The 24,244-nt window shown below is 30.7% G+C and overlaps 1 protein-coding gene across 6 annotated transcripts; it reads right to left on the bottom strand.

The window, feature by feature from the left end:
* Positions 1-1,878: 1,878 nt before the first annotated feature.
* Positions 1,879-20,153, bottom strand: LOC148232076 (ATP-dependent RNA helicase DHX30-like). 6 transcript variants are annotated; one of them, XR_015810645.1, is made up of 24 exons: positions 20,021-20,153; positions 19,676-19,782; positions 19,379-19,605; positions 19,266-19,309; positions 18,509-18,704; positions 18,215-18,435; positions 18,077-18,142; positions 17,958-18,002; positions 17,744-17,888; positions 6,532-6,742; positions 6,157-6,276; positions 5,936-6,090; positions 5,738-5,868; positions 5,475-5,658; positions 5,255-5,418; positions 5,006-5,118; positions 4,778-4,931; positions 4,562-4,698; positions 4,308-4,496; positions 4,084-4,248; positions 3,802-4,018; positions 3,555-3,729; positions 2,531-2,610; positions 1,879-2,459 (listed from the first exon to the last, which is right to left on the bottom strand). XR_015810645.1 is itself a non-coding variant. In XM_088192133.1 (23 exons), the coding sequence occupies exons 1-23, from the start codon at positions 20,082-20,084 to the stop codon at positions 2,192-2,194; spliced, it is 3,465 nt and encodes a 1,154-aa protein (XP_088048259.1). In that variant the 5' UTR covers positions 20,085-20,153; the 3' UTR covers positions 1,879-2,191. The 6 variants fall into 6 exon arrangements, 4 of the variants coding, with proteins under 4 accessions (XP_088048259.1, XP_088048263.1, XP_088048261.1 ...); XM_088192133.1 differs by lacking the exon at positions 5,006-5,118; XR_015810644.1 differs by lacking the exons at positions 1,879-2,459; positions 2,531-2,610; positions 3,555-3,729; ... (1 more) ...; positions 4,084-4,248; positions 5,006-5,118 and having other exon boundaries at positions 4,486-4,496; positions 4,851-4,931.
* Between the last annotated feature and the right edge of the window lie 4,091 nt (positions 20,154-24,244).

The following is a 24,244-nucleotide window of genomic DNA, read 5'->3' as shown; positions in this document are numbered from 1 at the left end:
TATTATATATTGGTGAAATTGAGGCACTGCCACAAACGTTATTTTGAAGCGTAAACAACAATCTACAACTTGACCGCTTCACTCATTTCTTGATCTTTTTGTGAAGACACGTGCAACCATGTAACGCAACTGTTTTGTGGTTGCTGACTGATTTGAAATCAGTTTAGTTTTAGTCGACTTGTGTGCGGACCCACACTCCCGTACATGGGCGTGGGCACCAAATAGTTGCATGCGCAACTGTTTTGCAACTCGAGTTGCAAAACAGTTGCTCCGTGTGCGGAGGGCCTTAGTGAAAAAAGAAAAATATAACTGCTGCTAGTTACTCTGCCTCAAACATAATTGCTAAACATGGAAAATCGTTTAGTGATGGGGAACATATGAAAGAAGCATGGTTAAAATATTCCAACAAACCAGAAAAAAAGAATATAAACGATATGCATTCGGCTAGAAACACAGTAAAGGATAGAATCTTTGATATGGCCAAAAATATAACTCTTTAGCAAAAAATATATATAAATTCAACATAATTAATTTCTTTTTACCCTGATAAGAGTACTGACATAAATAAATCAGTTCGTTTAGCGATTTTTGCTCGTCACTGTATTGGGAATGATATCAAAGTTATTAAAAGAGGTAAACTCTGTATACACGGTATACAAAGGATTACTTATGTATACGTGTGCTGGCAGCAATGTGGAAAAGTTAATCAAAGATTCGTTGTATATATGAAGTTAGGCTTTTTTTTAAAAAAGTGAAAGGTCATCGAAAACTATAGTTAGATAATGGATGTCGAGTAGCTTTTAAAAAACTGTTTGTTTTTACTGATTTGTGCTTACATTTAAATAAATTAAATATTATGCTACAAGGTTTTAACAAAACAATAATCTTCACGATTGATTTGATTAAAGCATTAGAAGCAAGATTAGATGTATTCAATTGTGACGTAGTATCCAAGAAATTCAAATATATTCTAAATACAAAATTAAATTGAAGACGAAAAACCATATTATTCTATCAATAAAGAACGAGTTTTCTTCAAGATTAAAATAATACAAGGGATTTAAAGACATCAAATTTTATTTTATATCCAGACGTTTCGCTAGATACTCTCAATTCGGAGATTTTTTAGTGATCTAAGTAATCTAAGTAATCTTGAAGGTATAGAAAAAGAATTAGTTGAATTTCAATAAGTTCAATCTGGAAACAAAAGTTCGCCGATTTGAGAAATTAATTGATAATAATTAAAATTCGATTATCAAATATAATGAAAAAGAATGCAGAAGAAGAAATAATAAGAAGTTCTCGCTCAAGTCCAAGGTGAGAGCACCTGAAACGATGTTTTTATTACACCGACTTAAAAATAAATATACTAGTGTGTTTTAAATGGTCAGTAACGTTAGAATTACAAATGACACATAACTGAGTCCGCGGCATATAAGTAAATCATGTCTTGTATCTTTTTCCTTTTAATTATTATTTTTATTTTACTTATGAATAAAGAATGAATTTGAATCTATCCCGGGCGAAGCTGAGTAATAAAGTTAGTATTTTATTTATTTCAGAGAAAAATCACAAGCCTTTGTATATTACTTTTTCGTACTTAGGAAGAAATACAAATTCTAGAATATTAAGAGAAATTAATGGACTACAACTGCACTTTGAGCAGCGATTTTAAACATAAATAAGAAAAAAATAGCATTAACAGCATAAATATATATTTTTTTAGTAGATTACAATAATTCATACACAACCTTCTTAATTATTGTTTTAGGTGATGACGTAGGTATGTTACACCAATTTGTAAACAAGTTTTTAATAGATATTTCGTTATATAATGTATAATATTGATTCATAAATTATATAATAAAACAAGAAGTATTATGTATTATAATTTTTATTTAACTATTCCATGATTTTAATACAAAAATAAACTAAAATCAAAATATAAAATATACATGAATAACATGTAACAGCAATTTAGTGTATATAAACATATACACTAAATAAACTTTAGCATAAATAAAAAAGCATCACTAGCATATTTATATAATAGCATGGTTGCTATATCAAATTTGGTATTTTGTTTCTATTTTATATGTGGTAATTTATGTCTATAAAATACTGATTATATTATCCGATTATTTGTATTATCATGCTCATTAATCGCCAATCAATTATTAATTAAATATTCTTAAATTTCAGTATCCTGATTAAGAGCTGTCACCATTTTTTTGTCACTTTTCAATTTGATTTCAGATTTTATTAATATTTCAGACAATTCTACTAACATTTCATTTTTAAAGTTATTAATTATCATATCTATGTCTTGATTTTGTGAATTGTCAGAATGTAATGAATATTCAAGATGTTGTGCGTTAATTTGTAATCCTTCATGTTTAATATAAAAATCAACCAAAGACCATAAGTTTTTGCGGAAGTTCATTAATATTTCAGCAGAGCTAAAAATATATTTATAAATTATATATTACATAACACATAATCGTATAGTATAATAGATGTTAAAGCTTACTCGGGTGAACATTGAATTTTGATTCTTTTATTTGGTATTTCATATATCACTTTGTCATCATTTTTATATACTCGTTTTATCTGAAAAAATAAAATATTATAATAATTGAATGAAGTTGTATGATTTCATATAATCTTAGACTCCTTAATCAAATGATTTATTCTAGTGGAAATGACAACAATGAAAATAAAATATATTTTGATTCGATGTAACAAGCAATTACTTTAAGAAATATGAGCATTTAAATAAACTTTGAACCATAAAACGAATTATTTATGCATTGCAACAATAAAAATCAGCATTAAATAAGTATATCTATGTTCAATAAAAATAATAAATTGAGCCACATTTTATTTGTGGTGTGACTAAAATTAATGATTTGTGCATTAAAGTTTAACAAAATGAGCATTAAATAAATATTTTTATTCAATAAAAAATATTACATTGAGCAATATTTTGTTTAAACGCAAACTTAACCTAAACAAATCAATCTAATGGAAGATTAACAACTCATGCTCAGCCCTGGGTGCTAAAAAAGCTAAAAAAAAGGTCATCACTGAAAATTTGTTTAAAAACCATCTCAGAAATTTTTTTCGAGGAATCAGGAATATTGATACTATGCTAAACATAATCAAATGGCGCCCTCATTTAGAAATATATCAGTAAAACTGTACAATATCAGTAAAACTGTACACAGATGTTTGGAATGTTTGGTCTTAACAATTGATGTGTAAACCACACTAAGGCGTATGCATAGGTAATTTATTTTCATGGATATATATTTTAAAAAATGCTTAATCATTTAAATTGTCCTTAAAAAGTTATATAATTGCAGAAAGTTATAAATATGTTACAAAATGGCTTATTCTAGTAATAATTTATTGCAAGGATTTAAATTTAAATCAACTAACCCATTGTTTTAAATGGCAATTTTTATAAAATTAATTTAGACGAAAAAAAATATTCTAGTATACTAAACAATATTTGTACTACGAGCATAAATTATTGATTGTATCATACTTACGTTAGAACTAAAAATAAATATTGTCAACGGTGATATAAGCGACGTATCCTTCACTAGCATACCACGTCTCTCCTCCGAATGTATAGCACCACAATAAAGAAGTGCACCAGAATTAAGTTGTTTTTCAATGCCATGATTCACACTTTCGGGTCGAATAAATGTCTTTTGTCCCATACTATAAATATTACATATTAATAATCAGCAAATATACTTCAATCTGGATTGGTAATAATTTGTAGGGACATACTCAGTTGACAATATTTTACTTTTTGTGAGTTGACCGTCTACTTTAAGAATGTTCTTTATATACAACAATGTGTTCAGTCCCGAATATAAGACACCTTTGACCAATTCGTCTACTTCGGAAAACGAATCCTTTTCATCGAATTCTTGTCCTCTTTCATATATGTCCTTTGGTAATATTTTGCATTGTTGTAGATGATTGACATAAATTTCTCTAATGGCTAAAATTGTACATCATGATTACGTAATATACACAAAAATAGAAATAGTTTAAAAATATAATTACAAAGCACAGATTCGATTTTTTCGCTTCTCATAAACTTGCTCTTGCAGTACTGATTGACAAATTTGTATCCCTTTGAATTTTTAAGCTCGTTATAGCTTTGTAATATCCAATATGCAGCCTGATGATCTGACGTTCTATGATATTGCCGTTTGAAATTACGAAGGGCTTAAAAAGTGATACATTATTATATCCAAATATTTTTTTTAATATTAATAAATAAATACCGTTTCTATTTTCAACAGAACACGTGAAAATATCAGTATTGTTGGATAAAATTGTCGTTAAATCCAATATTGGTGACGTAACATTCAATATTGCTCCATGAATAAGAGCCTTAGATAGTTTCGGGTGTGTCGTAAAAGATAAGATTCTTTTGCCCAATGCTGTTAGATTTTCATGTTCATCCAATGCACCTAAATTAATATTTAATTTAACATATATATTTTTTAAATGTATATTTATTTCAAAAGAAACATACCTAAGTCAATCAAATCCATTACAGCAGTTTTTATTGCATCGACAGATGGCGGTTGTGGAAAAGTTTTAAGGAAATTTACAGCTAACTCACTTTCGCTGTATGATTTGCAATCCAATACTATTTTCTCTAATGGTACTCTAAAATATGCATTTTTTATTATCAATGTGTTATTAATTTCACTTTTATTAAATATCTACATATACATATATTTAATACCTCATAATTTCAGGTATGGGATTTTCAGGAAACGTTAACATTTTATCTTTAGTGTACATATGGAAACACTCGCCTGGTTTAACTCTACCCGCTCTACCTTTTCTCTGTTTTACGTTGGATTTTGAAATCCAGTCCGAGTCCAATGATGATATTCCTATAAAATATGATATCTATATTTGTCTAAGCGTATATGTAAGTGAGTATTTCTATATATATATATATATGTACATATTTAGAATAATTTTTAAATCGGTAGACATCAACACAGATTGCATCAGAGCCAGTACTTTAGTCAGTTTTTAGTAGTTACTGTTACCAAAGTTATTGATGTCCACACAATTCTAAAAATAGTTTAATTAGTATCAAAAACTAATTATTTATAGTAATTATTTTATTTTCCATACTTTCCAGTTTAAAGTAATGCAGGAGCATATGAAATGTGCTATACTTTATTTTAGTAAATATAAACATACATACCTTTAGTATTTATCAACTTAAGTTCTTTATGAACTCCCGTGTCGATAACATATGAAACGTCATTGATAGTGATACTGGTTTCAGCAATATTTGTAGCAAGTATAATTTTTCTGACATGATTTGGGGGCTTACTAAATATTTTACGCTGCTCATCATTAGATAATCTAAAATAAATAATAATATACTTTTCTTTAGTACTTATTAAAAAAAATATATTTACCTAGAGTGTATTGGTAATATTTGATGACCTCCATCATCTTCATAATATTTTTCTAAATGATATTTTACGTTTTTAATCTCATTCCAACCGGGAAGAAAAACTAAAATGGCCCCTTCTGGTTTACTTTCATCTACCCATTTGATAACGTTGAAAATTTCTTCAGCGTCAATAAATGATCTACTTCCTAGGAAAAAGATTAAAATATTACTACATATGTATATAGATACATATATTTATGTATCATTAAAATTTGTATTAAATACCTTGATTTTCACTAGCCTTCCAAGCTTTAGGTACTCGCAAAGATATCTCTTTGGGAAAATTTTCTAAGAAATGACTCTTAACATCGTACATAAATCCTGGAATATCTAATATGGGACAGTTGTTGAAGTATCTAAAATTTTAAGTGTTAGTTATATACTTTTTTATCGATTAAATATATATTCATCACACTAACTTACTGGCTAAATAATTCAGTATCAATGGTTGCACTCATGACTACAACTTTTAGTTCACGATTTAATTTCATAGCTTTCTTTGCTAACGCCATAACAGAGTCTATATCAGCAGATCTTTCGTGAGCTTCATCTAGTAATAAATACGTACAACCGGGTAACTGAAATGGTAAAATGATTAACATAACGTTAAAAACTTTTAATTATAAATAAATTATTTGACTTACATCAGGTGAAACAGCTAGTCGTCGCAATAGAGAACCGGCAGTACAGAATACGATACTACCACCTGGCGCCCGCGGTAAACGAGTCGAAAGACGCACTTGATGTCCGCAAACATCTCCAACCTGAATGAATATCAAATATCTAATTTATTGAGTATTAAATGATTATACCTAAAATATCCCAATAGTATGGAATGAATAGAGCAGTTCCTAGCCATTATGAGTTTTACCATATTTGCGATTTATAACACATCAAAATTGTACAAAAGTATGAAAGTAAAATCTAAAACTTTGGTTGACTAATTGTGATGGCCAAGACTCACTCAATTTTTTTTTAAAGAAAATAATGAATGTTTAACCAAATTTTCTAATACTTACGGATTCACCGCGTAGTTCTGCAACTCGTTCTGTAAGACTTAAAGCAGCCACACGACGTGGTTCCGATACAAGTATGCTGCAATGCGCTCCTTGACCCTTTTCTGTCCAACTGTCCAATAAATATGTGGGAACAAAAGTAGATTTACCACAACCAGGAGCACCTCTTATCACAATGGCACGGTTTGATCCAATTGAATCGATTATTTTTTGTCTGAAATGATATAAAAAACATTAATTTATAATGAGAAATTGAAATAAGTCTACAAGTCTTTTAGGCTTTCCAATTTAACTCAGAAGACGGCAGAAATCTTTAATCTTGGATTAATGATAAAAGATAAGACCACAGAAAACAATAAGCAATTGTAGACAATCCAATATCTCTTTAATTTTGAAACATTTTTGCCATTCTAGTTTTCCAGAAAAAATAATGGTACAAGAATGAAGGATTGGGGATGAAACATTTGCAAGAGTAGTAAAAAAAGTGAATATAAACAGCTCTCCTAAAAATTAAAAGAATAATTTTAAATTGTATAAAAATATTTATAGGTATTACAGCCTTAATTCATTTTTATGATATACTAAAAAATAAATCACTATAATACATAGCAACATATATTTTAGGTGCTATTTAACAGGGAATTATTTTAAGAGATATGTGCATTTAAATACATATTTTGTACCAAAAAGCGAATTGTGCATTTATGTAAGGTAAAACTTCGAATTTTTTCTCAGAAATGGATTCATCGTAGAGTTATTAATAAGGCGTTTACTGTTCTGACCAATACTCGCACACATCTATTCCGTGCAACAGTAATGCACAAACAATTCGTTTTATGGAACAATTATTTTATATATTGCTCATTTAAATTGTCCTCATATATTTTCAATCATCTACTTTTGTGAATAATACATTTGAACCATGAAAATAAAATATATATAAACAATGTTTTAATTGAACACCGAATTTGGACTAACTTTCATTCATTATCAACTGCACAAAGCTATTATTCTTAATTTGTAAACTAATTTATACATAGTCAACTTTTTTTTATATAATTTTGTGTTAACATATAAAATTGAATTATTGCATTATTTATTTGTATAATATCCTTGATAATAAACGAACGAATAATAATTTCATGAGCAATTGTGAATTCTAACGGTATAACTGACACACTATCAGGAATCTATAAACAATTTAAGAAAATGGTGGGTTTTGAACGATCATATAATTAGTTTTTATCAGATTGTATTATTCAAGGCCTCAAATCTAATCTAAACTTTAAAAATATTTTTAATTTGACTTTGTGATTTCCAAATTAAAAGAAATAAGGTATATTCATCATTAGTTATTTTTTAAAATATTATATTAGCCCCCTTTAATCTTAATAATTACGTAAAACTAAGTTAATCAGACGTCTTCCTTTGAGGAGCATTGTCCTCCTCAAAGATGTCGTCCTTCTCGAAAAAAATTTCGGTGATGACCGTTTGTTATCTCCCGCGACAATTATCTTTTTCAAACAAATATTTCCGAAATAGCTTTTTAATTTTTAGTGTCCTGCTTTGATATTTTCAAAATCTGTACACCTTAGTGAAACACATAATATATATCCTCGTTATATATATTTTTAAGCATTTTTGTTAATGTCCTAAATATATATTTTTTTTGCTTTAAGCTTAATAAACATTTTTCCTTTAAAAATATAATTTCTAAATGATAAATAATAAATATTTATTTTATTGGATTTAAAGGGGGATTCCTGGTTCATGGTACGAGAGCGCAGCGTTAAGGCCAAAACATGTGCGCTGCTTTCTCTAAACGAAAGCGAGAGTGAAACCTCGTAGCGTGACCTACAAAACGGCCGTTCAAGGCTCAATTTCGAATCGAAAGCGAGTGTTCAGCTTATGACGTCACACGACGAAATATATTGAAGTGATGCGTGACGTCAGTCCGACGTCACAACCGTCAGCTAAAGAGAGCGAAAGTGGAGGCGCAACTGTGACGTAAATCGCGTAGATATGTGACGATTTTTCAGTGACATCACTACCAAAGAAAATTGGATCAGAGATAGAAAACGTTTTTTATGATAAATATATATATTGTATTTAAAATACTTATTAAAAATTATAATAAGTAAAAATAAGATCATCACAGCGAATATTTTTTACTGATTTTCTTAAATTGTTCCAAAATATATATATTTAGAGCAAATAATAAAATCGGACAGAGTCCTTGTGTTTGAAATTTGTGGTGTACATAAAATATAAATAATAATAACCACATAATATAGCATATACACCGAAGGCATTACTATGGTCACTAATAATTGTTAAAAAACTCGTATTTTGATTTATTTAGACATGGCCAACAATTTTGCTATGGGCAAAAAAGCCAAGATATCAGCACGTTGTCATAATGTAAGGTGACCAGACCTTCTCCTTTGATGTGGTTTGTCCTTCTTGAACAAAAATTTCCACAAAGATCTTTTTTCTGATATTCCGTAGCAATTTATTCTTTTCAAAATTTTCGGAATGACTTTTGTTTTAGCTCCCGCAGCAATATAATTCCGGGATGACTTTTTTAGCTGTCTCGGTTTAGAGGTTCATAATTAGGTAAGCCTATACATACATCATTTTAGTAATTATGTTATTGATCAGTAGGAACACCAAATCTCTCGTGCTTGATTTCAAGGAATCACAGAATGTGCGAGGGATTGTTGACTGTTCCAATAAGAATAGTTTTAGAATTCATTACCGCGAGTTTAAAGATTTTTAGTCAGCGTAGAATGTAGATTAGGACTACTGTGATATGCAAAAACAAGCATATTAGATGTCGAGTAAAAGAAGCAAAGTCAGAACCTATTATGAATAAGACTTCATATGAAGAAATAGTTGATTTTTAAATTTGAAATCTGTTCCGCTGTTCAAAAACAGCGCTTAGAATTATTATTTATAAATAAAAAATAATTTATTTATTAAACTGTGTAGCAAACTTTAACTATCTTAGAAACGGTTTATGATACCTGACCTACGTACCCGGCATCGATTTTGCGCTCGGCTGTGGCCTAGGTTGGCTCGGTCGTCGGCCTTGGACGCTCGTCCTGACCCGCGAATGACCTCTCGGGACCTTCGGGACTCGCCAACGACCTTCTTGCGCGTTCATATTCGCGAAATTCGCGTATCCCGGCCTCGGTTACGAGCTATGGCCCAGACCCGGGCCGTGACTATTATTATACGCCAAGGTCTAAAATCATGGTAAAGCGAGGGAAACCGGTTGATCCAACAGCGGGATGTTCCAACTCCAAAACAATATCAAGTAATAAAGAGTCAATAACATGAAATTATTTATCAATTGACGTGAGATGGGTTGCATTTCTAATCTATAAAGAGTAACCTTCGGGCTCAAAAAAATTCATTCGTCAGTTTGTTTTTAGGAAATTCTGTACTGCGCGGGAAAATAGCTCATATTTATATAAGTGATAATGTCAGTTTGTGAGAAATAGAAAATTTTGCATTAATATAAATTGGCTCTGTTATTTTCTATTAATTAAAACAACAATTTGAGTGAAAATTTTGCGCTTCACGATTTAACGAGTTTTCGAATATCCGATACAAATAAGACAAATGATCTAGTCGTAGAGCGTCCAAATGAGCTTCCTCTATCGGAAGTCTAAATTAAATTTACTAGTTTTCTACATTCAAGCTACAAACTATACACATAAATATGTATATATTAATCTCAATTAACACAATTCAAATATGATTTTATTCACAAATTGGTTTCACATAGTACGACGAACTGGAGCAGTGTCCCCTTGATACTCAAACATAAATATGGTCATTTCTTCTTCTGCCAACTGACTTGTACTAGTCACTACAATGTCGCCCTACAAATTTGACCGAAATGAAGAAGCAAAATAAGGCAACGAAGAGGTTATAACTCAAATTTTACAGGGCAACATGGAAGCATATTCTCAGTGCTCGGCGCGAACTTATCAAAGAGCCAAAAGTGTCTTTTTATATATTACATTTTAATAACGAATTGGATTAATATAAATTTTAGGAGTATTTTTGTCGTAGCATGATTATTTGTTCAAGTGCGGAATTCATCCAATGACCCGTTTCTTTTGTGCGAACTTGTTTTTTTTATGGCTATGATTTTGTATACCGACGAATTTAAATCATGAATAAGTTACGCTCACAGTGAATAAAAGAGTTAGGTCATCTGTTGTTAGTGACGAATTCATTCAAAAATAAAGAAAAATAATTTAAATTTAAGCGCGCGTTAGGTACTAAAAATATAGTAAGCGCGCGACTTCAGACGTTGAGATCAATAAAATTGTTAAGTCGATGGCTCAATGATTTACGTATCTTACTATCAGAATAATCTTCGTATTAAATATCATTATTACGCATTACTACGCACTAAATTTATAGACCGCAAATGTAGTTATAAACACTTTAATAAGAAAAGATGAGCTATTTTGCCGCAAAGTAAAGATTTTAAATAGTTTACTTTAAATGACTCATATCGTAGAGATACAATCACTGAATCGAAAAAATGTAATCATTAAGTACTGTAAAATTATGGGATATTCTACTGATAAAGTGATGAAGCTTAATCGGCCGTGTAGTGCGAAAGTATTTAATTTTTAAAAAATGTTGAGAATTAATTAAATTAAAAAATTATATTTTTTCTAAAGAACGTGTAAAGGCACATTTGACTGCATTACTAATAAATTGACATGTGTTTAAAAAATACTTTTAAAATTGGTCGCGAAGTGAGAATTTTTCTCAAAATTGTATACTTGTCAATGTATAGCATCTTGAAGCAATTTTATTTAATTTAAGTGTTTCCATAGTCCTAATCACAAATCACTAGATTTAGTTTGATTAAACAAGCTCGATCTTGATTATGCTATCAACTTTTTTTAAATCATTTATAATATTAGTACAACTTAATAAACCTTTATGTATCAACTTGTAAAAAGTGGTGCTAAAAAGACGTCATACTATATATAAGAGATATTGTTTAAAATATATATTTGTAACGTGACAAACGTGGGCCATACATAGGCTTTTTACAAATCGATAATGTTTGCTAAGAAGGAGGGGGGGTGGAGTTGTCGGTGGTTGAATGAAATGCCCATGAACGTTCCGAGGGTACAAGGTCGGTCGGAAGTTCAAGCGGGTACAAGCCGTTCAAGGTTTGGCCTCGGTTCGAGGTCGGAATCGGGATGGCCGTGAGCCCAGGAAGGCCGGGGCCCGCGTAGCCCTGGGATTGACCCTGGCCCGGGAGGCCTTCAGTCGGAAGTGAGAACACATCCGCATCTAGTGTCCTTCTTCCCCTACTGCGATTGCGAACGAACTTTAGACTTTTATAAGCATTTGAAATAGTAACATTTAATTTGTTCTAAAAAAATAAGAAAAAGGGTACTAAAAGCGTAAATAATTGCTTATCGTCATTAATATTATAACATACTATTAAAGATATTTATTTATTTATTAAACAATGCGATTGCTATCAGAATGCGAATTAAAAAATAAATAATAGCAAAACACAAACATTAACATTTATATTATTTTTTCCGATACATAAAAACGCTTGTTATGGCCAAAATCACCGAGTGAAAACTTTGACATGCGCAGTCCCAAATTTTAGGTTATGATATGAATTTGATCCATTCTCGGTATTGTTAACTTAGATAAGGTGACAAGATTTTAAAAATATAAAAGGACACTAAAAATAAAAAGGTCATATTGGAAATTGTTGTTAGAGGATGACAAAGAAGGACAATTCGCTATGGGACCTAAAAAGGATCTAAAAAATCACGGAAATTTTTGTTCAAAGACCATTTCGGAATTTTTGTTTGAGGAGGACAAAGTGAGCTAAAAAGTGTCATTTTGAAAATTATTTTTCAGGGACAAAAGGAGGGCAAATTTTTTAATGACGTCTTACTTAACTAAATAAACAAATAGTTCTAGCAACTGTAGAAATTTCTTCTCCTTTGTCTTCCTCAAACAAAAAAAATCCGAGATGGCCTTTTTACTTTTAGTGTCCTTTGATATTTTCAAAATCTGGTCACCTTATGTTAACATAAATCCCACATTGAAAACTTATTAACTTATTCTATGATTATAGTAACAAATATTAAAAGTGATAATATAAATAGTATTGAAGTAGTTGCATAAATAGAAAATTAAAATAAAGGATGGATCAGTACTAAGATGACCAGACGTCCTCTTTGAGTATTGTCCTCAAAAAATTTGACCTCTTTTTGCCCTTCATAAAAACACTTCCCAAATGGTTTTTCGAACAATTTTTTTAGCTCTTGCCAACTGTCTTTAAACAAAAATTTAGGAGGTAACTTTTGAACAAAAATTTCCGAAATGACTTTTTTTAGCTCCCACCGCAATAATGATCTTTTTATTTTTGACGTCTTCCTTTGATATTTTAATAGTCTGATCACCTTATCAGTATCTACCACTCGCTGTAGATCATCAATTATGAATTTTGGAAGAGAATGGTTGAGCCCAAAACAGTATTATTTAAATCCAGTGTTAATAGCTTTTATCAAAAATGTATTCAATATTTAAATATTTGCTAATCTCACTATAAACACATTAATTATTTTAAGTAGATTAGTCTTAAAAGTGATTTTAATTGGTAAACTGTGAAAAAAAGTTTTGATTTTGTTTCAAAATTTTGTGTAGATTGACTTGATGCTGACAATGAAGAAAGAGAACTCTTTGATGAGATATTCAGTGTAGTTCTAAAAAAAAATTAGTACTGGAACGCTAGTCCCTTTTGGGGTACTCAATGAGATTTCTGTTTATGTAAACCCAGAGACGAATATCCTAGATATTTTATTTGTTGCGTTGTAGTGTGCTGTTTAAAAATGTGCTGTCGATGACAGTTAAAATAAATTTTATCAGATCTTCTAACAAGTTCCGACCATAGAAAAAGGTACCAGGACGATGTTTCAGCCCCAATACACCACTGGGAATATTGTATGTAAAAAATATACTGATACTATAAAAATAAACTTGTGGAATGAACAAAAGGTATCAACTGATAAAAGATAAACAGAAATATTTAATCACTTTGAAAAGAACAATATACCATTTAGAAATTTCAAGAAAGTGATTGAATTCACAGTGCTTACCAAGCACAAATGGTTCAATAGAATGCATTTTATTAGAAGTGAATAAAATTTGGAAGAAAAAATTGCCGTTGGGTTGGGTTGGGCGAACTTTGAAAATAGGATAAGTATTCAAAGAAGAATTAAAATTCGTAAAAGTTGATATATTCGTCTTCAGAATGTGCACTTACAAATCTGCAGGTATAAACTGTTTTATAGCAGGATCCAAGTAACCGATCTCCTTTACTTTACTTACTAGATTATTACTTTTTACAATTTTCTTTAGACCATAAAACAGTGCGGCCTAATTCATGTGGAGACGGTCTGAAAGAGCAGTTTTGTATTTCAGATGAAAGATAAAGCTACATGTTTAATTTGTCGTAACTCTTCTCCAATATTAAAATCATAAAATTTGAGAATATTTTTATTTTGAACAAAAACATGATGATTTAAAAAATATATTAGCAACGAACGGAAAGTGAAATTTCAAATACTTAAGTCAAGTCTGACTGCGGAACAAAATGTATTTCATAAACAAGTTCAATCGAATGCCATCATCAATGCCGGTATGCAAATATACATATTATTGGGGGAAAAATTAAACCATTTTTGTATGGTAAACATATTAAAGAATGCATTATCGCTGCAATAGAATAAATTGCCCCAGAAAGTCAAGATTTTCAGTCGAATCAGCCTATCACATCAAACTATAGCACGAAGAATTGATAAGATTTAAAATAAATTTATTTACGCTGAACATGGTTTTTATGAAGTTTGTATATTTCTTACTGGCTTTGGATGAAGCAATAAATATTAAGGATACAGTTCAACTTGCCATTTTGATTCGAGGCGTGGATAGTGAAATAAATGTGACTAAAAATTTCTCGATGTTATGACTTTGTAAGTACAACTACCAGAAAAAATATTATAGAATATAATAAAATCCATGCATGATATGGACTAAATTAACAAATTTAACTTAGATCACCACAGAGCTTTTTATTTGCCATTGGTATTTGCACTTAGAAAATTTATGTGCCAAAGTAACGAGACACAATCCAAAAATAACGAGAATTTCTTAATATTTTTACACCAAATTTTGATCACCTTTAAAGTACTCTGCATTGACCAATATGCACTCGTACAAACATTTAATTTAGTTTTCAAAACAGTTCTGGAACTCACATAATGGGATGTCTTTTAGCACCTTCAGCGATTTTTGTTTTACCTCTTCCACAGTCCCAAAACATTTTCCTTTCATGTCCCTTTTGAGTCTAGGGAACAAAACGAAGTCACATGGGGCCAAGTCAGATGAGTAGGGCGAGTGGATAATCGGATCTTCAGTCATTCCAATATTCCAATCGTCATTTCGTCCCTTTTAAACTGCAAAAACCAGTCGTAGACTCGAGCTTTACTCAAACCATTATCCTTGTAAGATGCTGTGAAGCATTACAGGAGTTTCTGCAGCCGCTTTTCTCAACAAAAAATATTTTTTTACATGCGTTGGTCTCGAGCTTTGTTGTTTTGGTAAAAAAAAATGCTATGTATGAATGAGTGCTCTCACAGCGATAAAACGTCGCATAATGACTTATATTGATTCCCCCTACAACACCACCCACTTTCTCATCCACAGATTAAGTCACGTTACTTTTGGGTCCCTCCTCGTATAATATAAACCATGTGATGTCAGTTGTTAAAACCAACAACAGTTCATTTTCTATTATTACAATAATCCAATAGTGATGAGAAACATTTTTCTAAATACGCGCAAGAAATTACTAATTTATTATGAGTATTTCAGGAGAGATTTTTATATTTAAAGAATTATGAGAATATGTTCAATATTTTTTATGTCCATATAATATTATTGTGGAAATCAACTCCAAAAATTTTACAGATGAAGTTATTAGACCTCCATTCATCCTCTTAATTGAAATATACGTATATTTGAGGACAATGACAACATTCAGTTTTATAAGAAATATGTCTGTAATGATAAATTCTCTAACTTAAAAAAATGGTCTATGAGCATTACAGCTGCAATTAGAATAACTTATATAACTGAATCTTTTTTCTCAAAATTAAAAAGAATTAAATCTAAGAGTCGTAATTGATTGATTGATTGTTTTGTTGTATTATAAATGTTAAATTATTGTATTGTAAAGGTTATTTTTTACGGTTTATAAATGTTATATTTTGTTTAAATAAATATGAGGGGCCCAGTGTTTTATTTTTGCTTTTAGCAATTTTGGTTGGATGCCACTGCTCTAGTACATTGTTACTATTAAGGCCTGGTGCACACATACGGTTTTTAGACGTGTGGCTAGGGCTTCTGAAAACTCGGGGTTTTGAAACCCGCCGGGTCCGGGTCCAATATTTTGGAAACTTAGCGGGTTCGGGTCAAAAATTATTATAGTATAAATATACGAAAAAAAATGTTTTAAAATGTTTATTGCAAATAAATGGTTGTATCTTCGCGACTTGGAACTTAACTGGCAATTTTATAGGTTCCAGAATACTTAGGAGATTTTTGAGGACTTCAATATCTATTAAATGGCACATTTCTTCCTTAGTATGCTTGTTTAAACGTTTGAAAGATGGCAAATTCAGGGACCCCACTGAACAGCACAAATTCTAGCTATGCCATCAGTACATTTATGTCTGTTTTGTATTTCATAAGTATGTCTGTCAGTATATTTAGCATTCTGGGCTTTCATATTGTTAGTACGTTTCATGTTCCTGTTCATAGTTCACAGTTACCAGGTTGGTGTTTATTGTAAAGCATCTGTAAATGTTTTGTAACTGGTGTTTTTTTTACAGGGTAGAGTAATTAGCCCTATGCTGATTGTTACAAACATCGAATACAACTAGAATGACATAATCATAATAGAGGATGACTAAACAAATGCAATATACATTAGGTGTTTGTTGTCACTTATATTTTTTAATGTGTATTTATAAGTTATATTTCAGAAGGCATTGCATGGGTGAACGAAAAGCATGAAGATGTAAGGCCTTGCCAGAGAGTGAAGGGAAGGCGTGCCGAAGGCGAACCGAATGCTAGACGCGTGGACATAGCAAAGCGAAGGCGTTGCGAAAGCGAACTGCAGGACGAGGGATACGGAGTCGCCACATAGGTAGACGTGTGGAAAAAGAAAAACTGACACCAAAGTATTCGCTAAATTAATTTTCAAAATGTTGAGTGAAACAGATTCAGATGACGATATTTTACTTTTGACTGTTTTATTATTAAAAAATAAAAAAGCCAAGAATTTGGGTACACAACATAAATAAAACTCGAGAAGACTATGGAGATTATCATAGGCTCAATAATTGAATCTCACGAAGACCGATTTTGAAGACGGCTTTGCGTCTCGCGTTCGCTGTCTATCTGTCGTCGTCCATACAAAGTCATATAATACTATCTTGTTCACGCTTCGCTTCGCTTTCGTGCCTTGCGTTTGTCATGGCGTTAGGTTCATCGCGAAAATGCATCAGAACGCCTCGCGTTTGCTTTTCTGTGTGACGAGACTCTAAGGACTCTGTGTATTACAAAATAAAAACGCCTCGCCACGCTTTCGCTCTCTGTTTGACAAGGCCTTGAAGGTCATACAATCAACAATTTAAGACATGCAGACGACACAGTAACCCTTGCGAAATCCATGGAGGATCTGTAGACTATACTAGATAATGGTAGATTGATTATTAGAGTATACAATTAGTAGAGCTGTTTTACCAATTCAAATACTTCAGCAGTATCGTTAAAAAGATAACTAAAGGTAGACTTCAAGCTGATAATTAAGATTGCATAAAAACACAATCTATTAGGTTCAAAAAGTTGTTGTGTAACAAGTACCTTAGTTGAAAGAGCTGATGAAAATGCTAAATTGTTACATTTAGTCATTACTCTAGAATAGTTGTGAAATATTATATGAATGTGTAAGATACAGATCATAAAAATAATTAAAAGACGCACTTTCAGGAGCTTCTCAAACATCATGAAGAGGTATATGTCTTAATCGAACACATCGCGAGAAAAATAATTAGTATTATAACAATATATAACTTACTTAAAGTCGTAAATAGGTAACTTAAGATCTTCTTTTCGCTGCTGAAGTTTTTTCAAGAGATAATGTGAACGACGTTGCATTTCTTCAGGGTCTTTGTCTTTAGGTGATACTCCAAATATTGGGTCAATATATTCCTGATTTGATTCTAGAATGTTGAAAAAGTATTGCTATATATTATTAATAATAAATTAATAGTGATTTTACTAAAGATTACCAGTCATTTTGTTTTCATGGAAACCTTCATCATCAGATGCTTCATCTAAAGATAACATTATAGCATAGACAAAAATTAATTAATTGGAATATGTGTGTAGTTTTAAAAATGATTATAACCTTCTTTAAAAAATTGCGATGTCTTCATCGCTGATGATTTTACTGATACTTGTTTCATAAGCGGATCTATTTGGAAAAAAATAATTGAAAACTTTTAGCTATCATTACTCACACTAATCTAAAAAATGTAATACTGACGAATTTTATTATGAAATGTAGCATTTATTGATTCTAATGTCTGTATATTGGCCATATCGATATTGATCTCTAATGGTGCATTTAAGTTTTTCCCTAAAACATCAATATCTTCCTGAAGATGGATGGGTTTTCCTCTGCAGTCTATTCTTTCGTTAACAAATAGATAATGTAGTAATTTATGAAGCGCTTTTGATGTGGCTGAGCTCTTAGTGGTACCGGTTCTGTAAAATAAAGCAAAATGTAGGTTAATAAAAAATACAGTTAACAAATATTTTAAGAACGCTCTTTGAGTACCCTTCGAAAATATGTTTTTCTGGCCATAACAATTTTGCTGTAGCTTTCCAGGGTGGAAGTATTGTTTTCTTAGACGACTTTTTTAACTGTGCTGTGTGTTTATAAGATATGTCATAAATATCTTTTTTAACCATCGACATATACGTATCTATAGTGTGTTTCGGAGTTGGAAACATTTTTGCAATATCGTCATATACTACAAAGGTAAAATCACATTCAATTTACAATATATATATATTAATAAAATTGATATAAAATGAGCTATTAGACAATGAGATATTTTATATAGTAGTGTATATCACAATTTTAGCAAAATTAAACTTTTAGTCGAATACAATTTTAGTATAGGTTTAGATTAGCTTTAGCTATCTGATAATAAATAATATTATATAACAAAAACTGATTTTATGTTGTATAGTTATTAAGAATCAACGGTTTATCCATCATGAGCTTAGGAAAAGCTAGGAAAGTGTTACCTAGTATATTTTATAAAAACAGTCACCTAGTATATTTTATAAAAGTATTCAAGACTAATTAGAGTCAGGGCCGGCTCAGATGTCGGGATTTTTCCCGAGGTTTCACATACTGCCGTAAAGTTGTGTTTTTCATATAAAAAACCTTTTTTTATTTATATAATTTTTACATATATAATTTTTTCTCGAGGCTCCGTAAAACTTTGCCGGCCCTGGAGATAGTAGTAAAAAAAATGGTGATATATATCTATATAAATTATCAGTCTAATTAATACACAAATTACTTAATGACAATGATGATTGACGCTTTGATAATTCATCCGAATTTCTAAAAAATATATACATATATTACATTATTTTATTTAATTAATCATATTACACTTAAAAATTGTTATACTCAATCAGCGAGGCTAGTTGTGCGTCTAAGCTTTGTTTATTAAAATGAGCTAATTTTGCTGCACGTGTTTTACTTGCATCGGAATGCGTATGTCGCATTAAGTCATGTAATAAGAATGAAGAACACCGATATTGTTTGAGATTCAATTTGTTAAATAGTGGAGTCGTATTTATTATATTTGAAATAAGACGGCTCGTCAGAGGAGTCAAATTTGTATTAATTGATTCCTAAAAAACAATTAGTTCAATTAAGATAATAATAAATATCGTATGTATATAAAAGATGTATTATATTTACCAAAAATCTGTATTCTTCCGTAAGTTGTTTAAACTTATTCCATTTTGAATAGGTAGTATTAGGTTTCTTTTTCAAACTAACTATGTAATTGTTAAGAAATAGATTTTCTGAAAATTTGAATTTTATAATAAGATTTCATCATAATTTTGTTGAACTATTTTATTATAAATTACATTAAATACACAAAATATACATATATTATAACATTGTAATACTTATATATAAAATTATTAAAGGCAAGTAGCAATAAATTGTATATTAACTTTTAAATGCGATATTTATAGGTTATATAATGAATATATGCTGTATAAAATCAAGACTGATTAATAAAATAATTATTTTTACCATTATTAGTAAATCGGCTTATTTTGCTAAAGCGATTAGCTAAATTCCATTGTTGCGACCACATGATAGTAATTCGAATTTACCACAATTGTCAAAACATAACCAAAGCAATCGAGAGCATTGCCAAGACAACACGGTCCTAACAAATAAACTAATGGCCATTAATATATCTCCGAGAAAATTGTAAATTATAAAATAGAAAATAAAATTTATACTTTTAAATGATTTATTATTTTATTAAATATAACAATTTAACGAATTTTGATTTTAAAATTACGCTGTTGGTTTTTGCTAATTATTTTTGATACTATTTATAGGGATACAAAAGAGGAATAACTAATTGTTAATATTTTTTGCAAATAGTGAGAAAAGAAAGGGGGGAATATAACTCCATTTAAGCGATTTTTGCTAGTGGGCAGAAAAAACAGGAAAAAGCCGTTGAGAATATACATAATTAAATTTAAATTTACCTTTTAAATGCTAGCTAAAACAGTTTTGTAGTAAAATAATTTTTAGGTCTATTTTTGTACTATATTAAATAAATTAAAAATCACCGTAAATTTAAATATCGTTTTTGTACTGTTCAATTTTTAAAACTATAAATTAATTGACGCGTTAGTCCTTTCACCGCGGCTAATAATTTTGTGCGCCATTTTGAATTTTGTTAATACGTGGGGAGCACCTATTCATAGCATATTTTTCAAAATATTATGGTTTAATAAATTCAAGTGATTTACAGTCATGAATTATATTAAATAACCATATTATTAGGCTCGAAGTTTTATGGCACCAATAAGTATTTGCGATTTTCTTGATGACTTCTATAAAACCCATCTTCAGTGAAAGGATTAACTAAGAAAATAAAACACATTTATACAATTTTTAAACGATTTATTTTTTTAAATTGTTTTAACATTTTTTATATGAAATACTTAATATGAATTAATATTTATTCAGAGTTCAAAACAGTACTGTAGTGTATGGTTGTGGTAGTGGAGAATCCTCTCCTCCTCTTTTAATAATAATATTTTAATGACAAAACTCAACAATGTATATTCACTGAGCAAAGAGATGCATGCCAAAAATTGTTGCATTCTTTGAAATAGAAATCATACCTATGTAAAATTTTGTTTCCACAAAAAATAAAAGCACTGAATATTATTGCACAATTGTCAAAAGGCACAAAATATGTATATACAGGGCCGGATGGGGGTTTACGTATGAAAATATTATATGCGTGCTCCCCCGAAACAAAGGGCCACCACACATTGAAGGTCCGTCATACTAGTGAGGGAGAGTAATATGGACTCCTTTCGAGTAGTAGGGACTCTCAGGAATAGACAGCAGAGGTAGTTTTGACATTCTTCTCGAAGTTGCCTAAGTCCTTCGAGACACATGGGCGTGCCTGGAGGGGTGGAGCTATAACGATGATGATAACACATGTTAATGAGAGTTCGATCATAGACACTCGGAGAATATTCTAAGTAAACTCTTAAAAATAAATAGAACTACGGGGGGGGGGGGGTGAGCTGCTCTTTGTACATAAAAATCCAGTTGCCCACTCGATAGGATGGACTCGTAGGGCTCTAATGCCAATAGACTTCTAGTATTCGCTTGGTATTGGAACTTAAGCTGAAGTACCAGTGTTAGTCTGGTACCTGATTGTTAATGTTAGGACATACACCATGGCTTGCGCGATCGCAGGCAGTGTTTTTGAAAAGGATACAAAGTAGTCTGAGCTCCCCCAAAACAAAGATAGAAATAACGCAGACACATGATTTTATTTATGTGCAAGGCCGCTGAAAGAAAAATCAGGCCCGGTGCTTATTATTGCTGCGGCACACCCACCCTTAAACATTTATGTGACATTTAAAATATAATATTTAAAGACACGGTTCGCACAAGTATGCGTTTTCTTGTATAAACGATAATAAAACCAAAAATTGTAAATGAAAACAATTTCATTGCTTAAAAGACCGCCACATACTTATGAGGAAAGACTTGCATCAGACACTGGTCAAGCATGCTTAAGCCGATAGAAGGATGGAATACCGAACGGAAGGAAATAGGCGCAACAATAAACATTATATTTTTTAACGAATGGGCAGTTTCTAGTTGTCAATGACCGTTGTCCCCGATGCCAGCATTTGATATTTTGGAGATGTATAAATTATGTTTGCAACAAAGTGGCATTATTCAGATGTTTTTACACTTCACATTTAAGCTTATAGATATATGTATATATATATATATATGTGTTATTATTTTTATCTAATTGTTTAAAATAAGACACGCGTATGCACTGAGTTGATAATTATTATCACAAACAAAGTTTATCAACAAGTGTGTGTCATTAATAGCGTTTGTGGTATGAGGTAAACCGACTATTATTTAAGCGAAATACACGTTAATAATTTTCCGAAACGAATTAACAGCAGTAATGCTGTGCGTTTGTGGTTATCATTTAAATTTAATTCTAAGTAACTTGAATTAACAGTAGCAGGTGTTTTTAAGTTTTTTTATATATTGATGTATTGCTGTTGGAACAAGTAAAATTATTTTTATGAACCATAAATAATTAATAAATATATCAAATATTTCAAGCATAATACATATTTTCTAAATTTGAGTACGCAAAAAGCAATGCTAAAACCATATTTAATTCCAGTATTATAAAATACAATATATAAAATAAGTATTTCATTATAAATAAATCAATGTATTATCCGTTTTTGACCATGCTGTATTTCAAATCCATTCTGAACTATTACCGGAGTCTGCATGTGACGTGGAATATTGTGTTCGTACAATTTCTAATTAATTAAAATGATTGTGATTATTCTCTATTAGAAAATAAGCAAAGATATACTAAATTATAAAATCAAGTTCTATTGTTGTCTATATTTGTAATATGAACGATGGCTTAAAATAAAATAATATACTAAGCACCGTAGAAAAAAAATATAAACTGTAAAAGAAGTAAAAATTTAAATTTTCTCTTTTTTAATGATTTTCTAAAGGCGCCGTAACAATAACGCGCACGACAAAATCGCGCTACGTTAAAAGGGAGCATTACAAAAAAACGTCGGACAAAAGAGCAAATAAATTTAAATTCTTTGAGGTGTTTTAGTTGACTGGAAATAATTTTTTGCACATTTTATCCGGCGCTCTTTTATCATGTGCGCTTTAGACAAATCAAAATTGCTTATTAAGAAAGATTTTATCTAATTAAGATATTCGAGTGGTTGAATCGCAATTGATTTTTTTAATATTTTGTTCGCAATAGACTTAGACTCATAACTAAAGAAGTGTAGTGTTCGTACCCGCTTTGTGAAGAACTTTCAGTATGCTTTCAAGTGAATGCAAAGAAACGAGTTTAAAATTAAATATGAATACCTAAGTTTATTTTTTAAAAGTATCCACACGGACAAACAACGCGTGAGTGCAAATAATATTAACGGATCTTGGCGTCGATGATGACGAATGGGCGTCGAGGTTCGTAGTTGCAGGGGCGCTGAACCATTTCGCATCACTGTGACCACCGGGGCGGACTGTGACCACTTTGACGCTTTGGCGATTCGCACAAATCTGCGTTGGCCATTATCAAGCCATACGTGAATGAACAACAGCCATATATACTACGGCTGCGGCTTCTTTGATAACCGCGCGATTAATTACGCTCTGTCTGGACTCTGGACCGACCAGCAAATAGTACCTACGTATCTACTACCTTACCAGCCTCCCACACTGAAAAGTTTTCCAAACGATGCCTAAAATGCAAGAGATAACAAAATACGCAAATCATCCATTAGTAAGGTTCCATATAAAAATATTTAATCTTTTCTCTATTGCGTGACTAATTACAGATTGTTTTTTTCTTAAAATAAAATTAAATACCTAAAAAATTTATACTAAACAGAAAAATAAGGCTTGTTTAAAATTGTGTTGTATTTGCAGCTCATGAGTTTGCATATGTTACCGAATGTGTTAATATTGAACATAGCTCTTCCTGCCAGAATTAATTCAATTTATTTTAGACTATTTAGCTTTTCTTCTTCTTCTATCTTGCTTTTCTACAGATTTGAAAGAAAGATGTATTATATTTTTTTCTAATTATAGAACACTACATGTGAAATATCAATACATAATACGCCGATCTTTGACATATAATCAAAAGCAATGTATAACAACAGAGTACAGATGTTTTTTTGCAACATGTCAAAG

Source organism: Plectrocnemia conspersa, unplaced genomic scaffold (genome assembly GCF_051122295.1).
Source record: "Plectrocnemia conspersa isolate PC_06_02 unplaced genomic scaffold, ASM5112229v1 ptg000009l, whole genome shotgun sequence".
NCBI lineage: Eukaryota > Metazoa > Arthropoda > Insecta > Trichoptera > Polycentropodidae > Plectrocnemia > Plectrocnemia conspersa.
This window is presented reverse-complemented; position numbering and strand designations above follow the sequence as displayed.

Bases quoted from the DNA above. Each gene is read 5' to 3' on its own strand.
- LOC148232076 (XM_088192133.1), bottom strand. From the start codon at position 20,084: ATGTGGTCGCAACAATGGAATTTAGCTAATCGCTTTAGCAAAATAAGC. The intron at 18,705-19,265 runs GTAATTTGTGTA...TTACCTTTGTAG, and splicing joins TCAATCATCATTGTCATTAA to TATATGACGATATTGCAAAA. The intron at 2,460-2,530 runs GTAAGCTTTAAC...ATATATTTTTAG, and splicing joins AAAATTCAATGTTCACCCGA to CTCTGCTGAAATATTAATGA.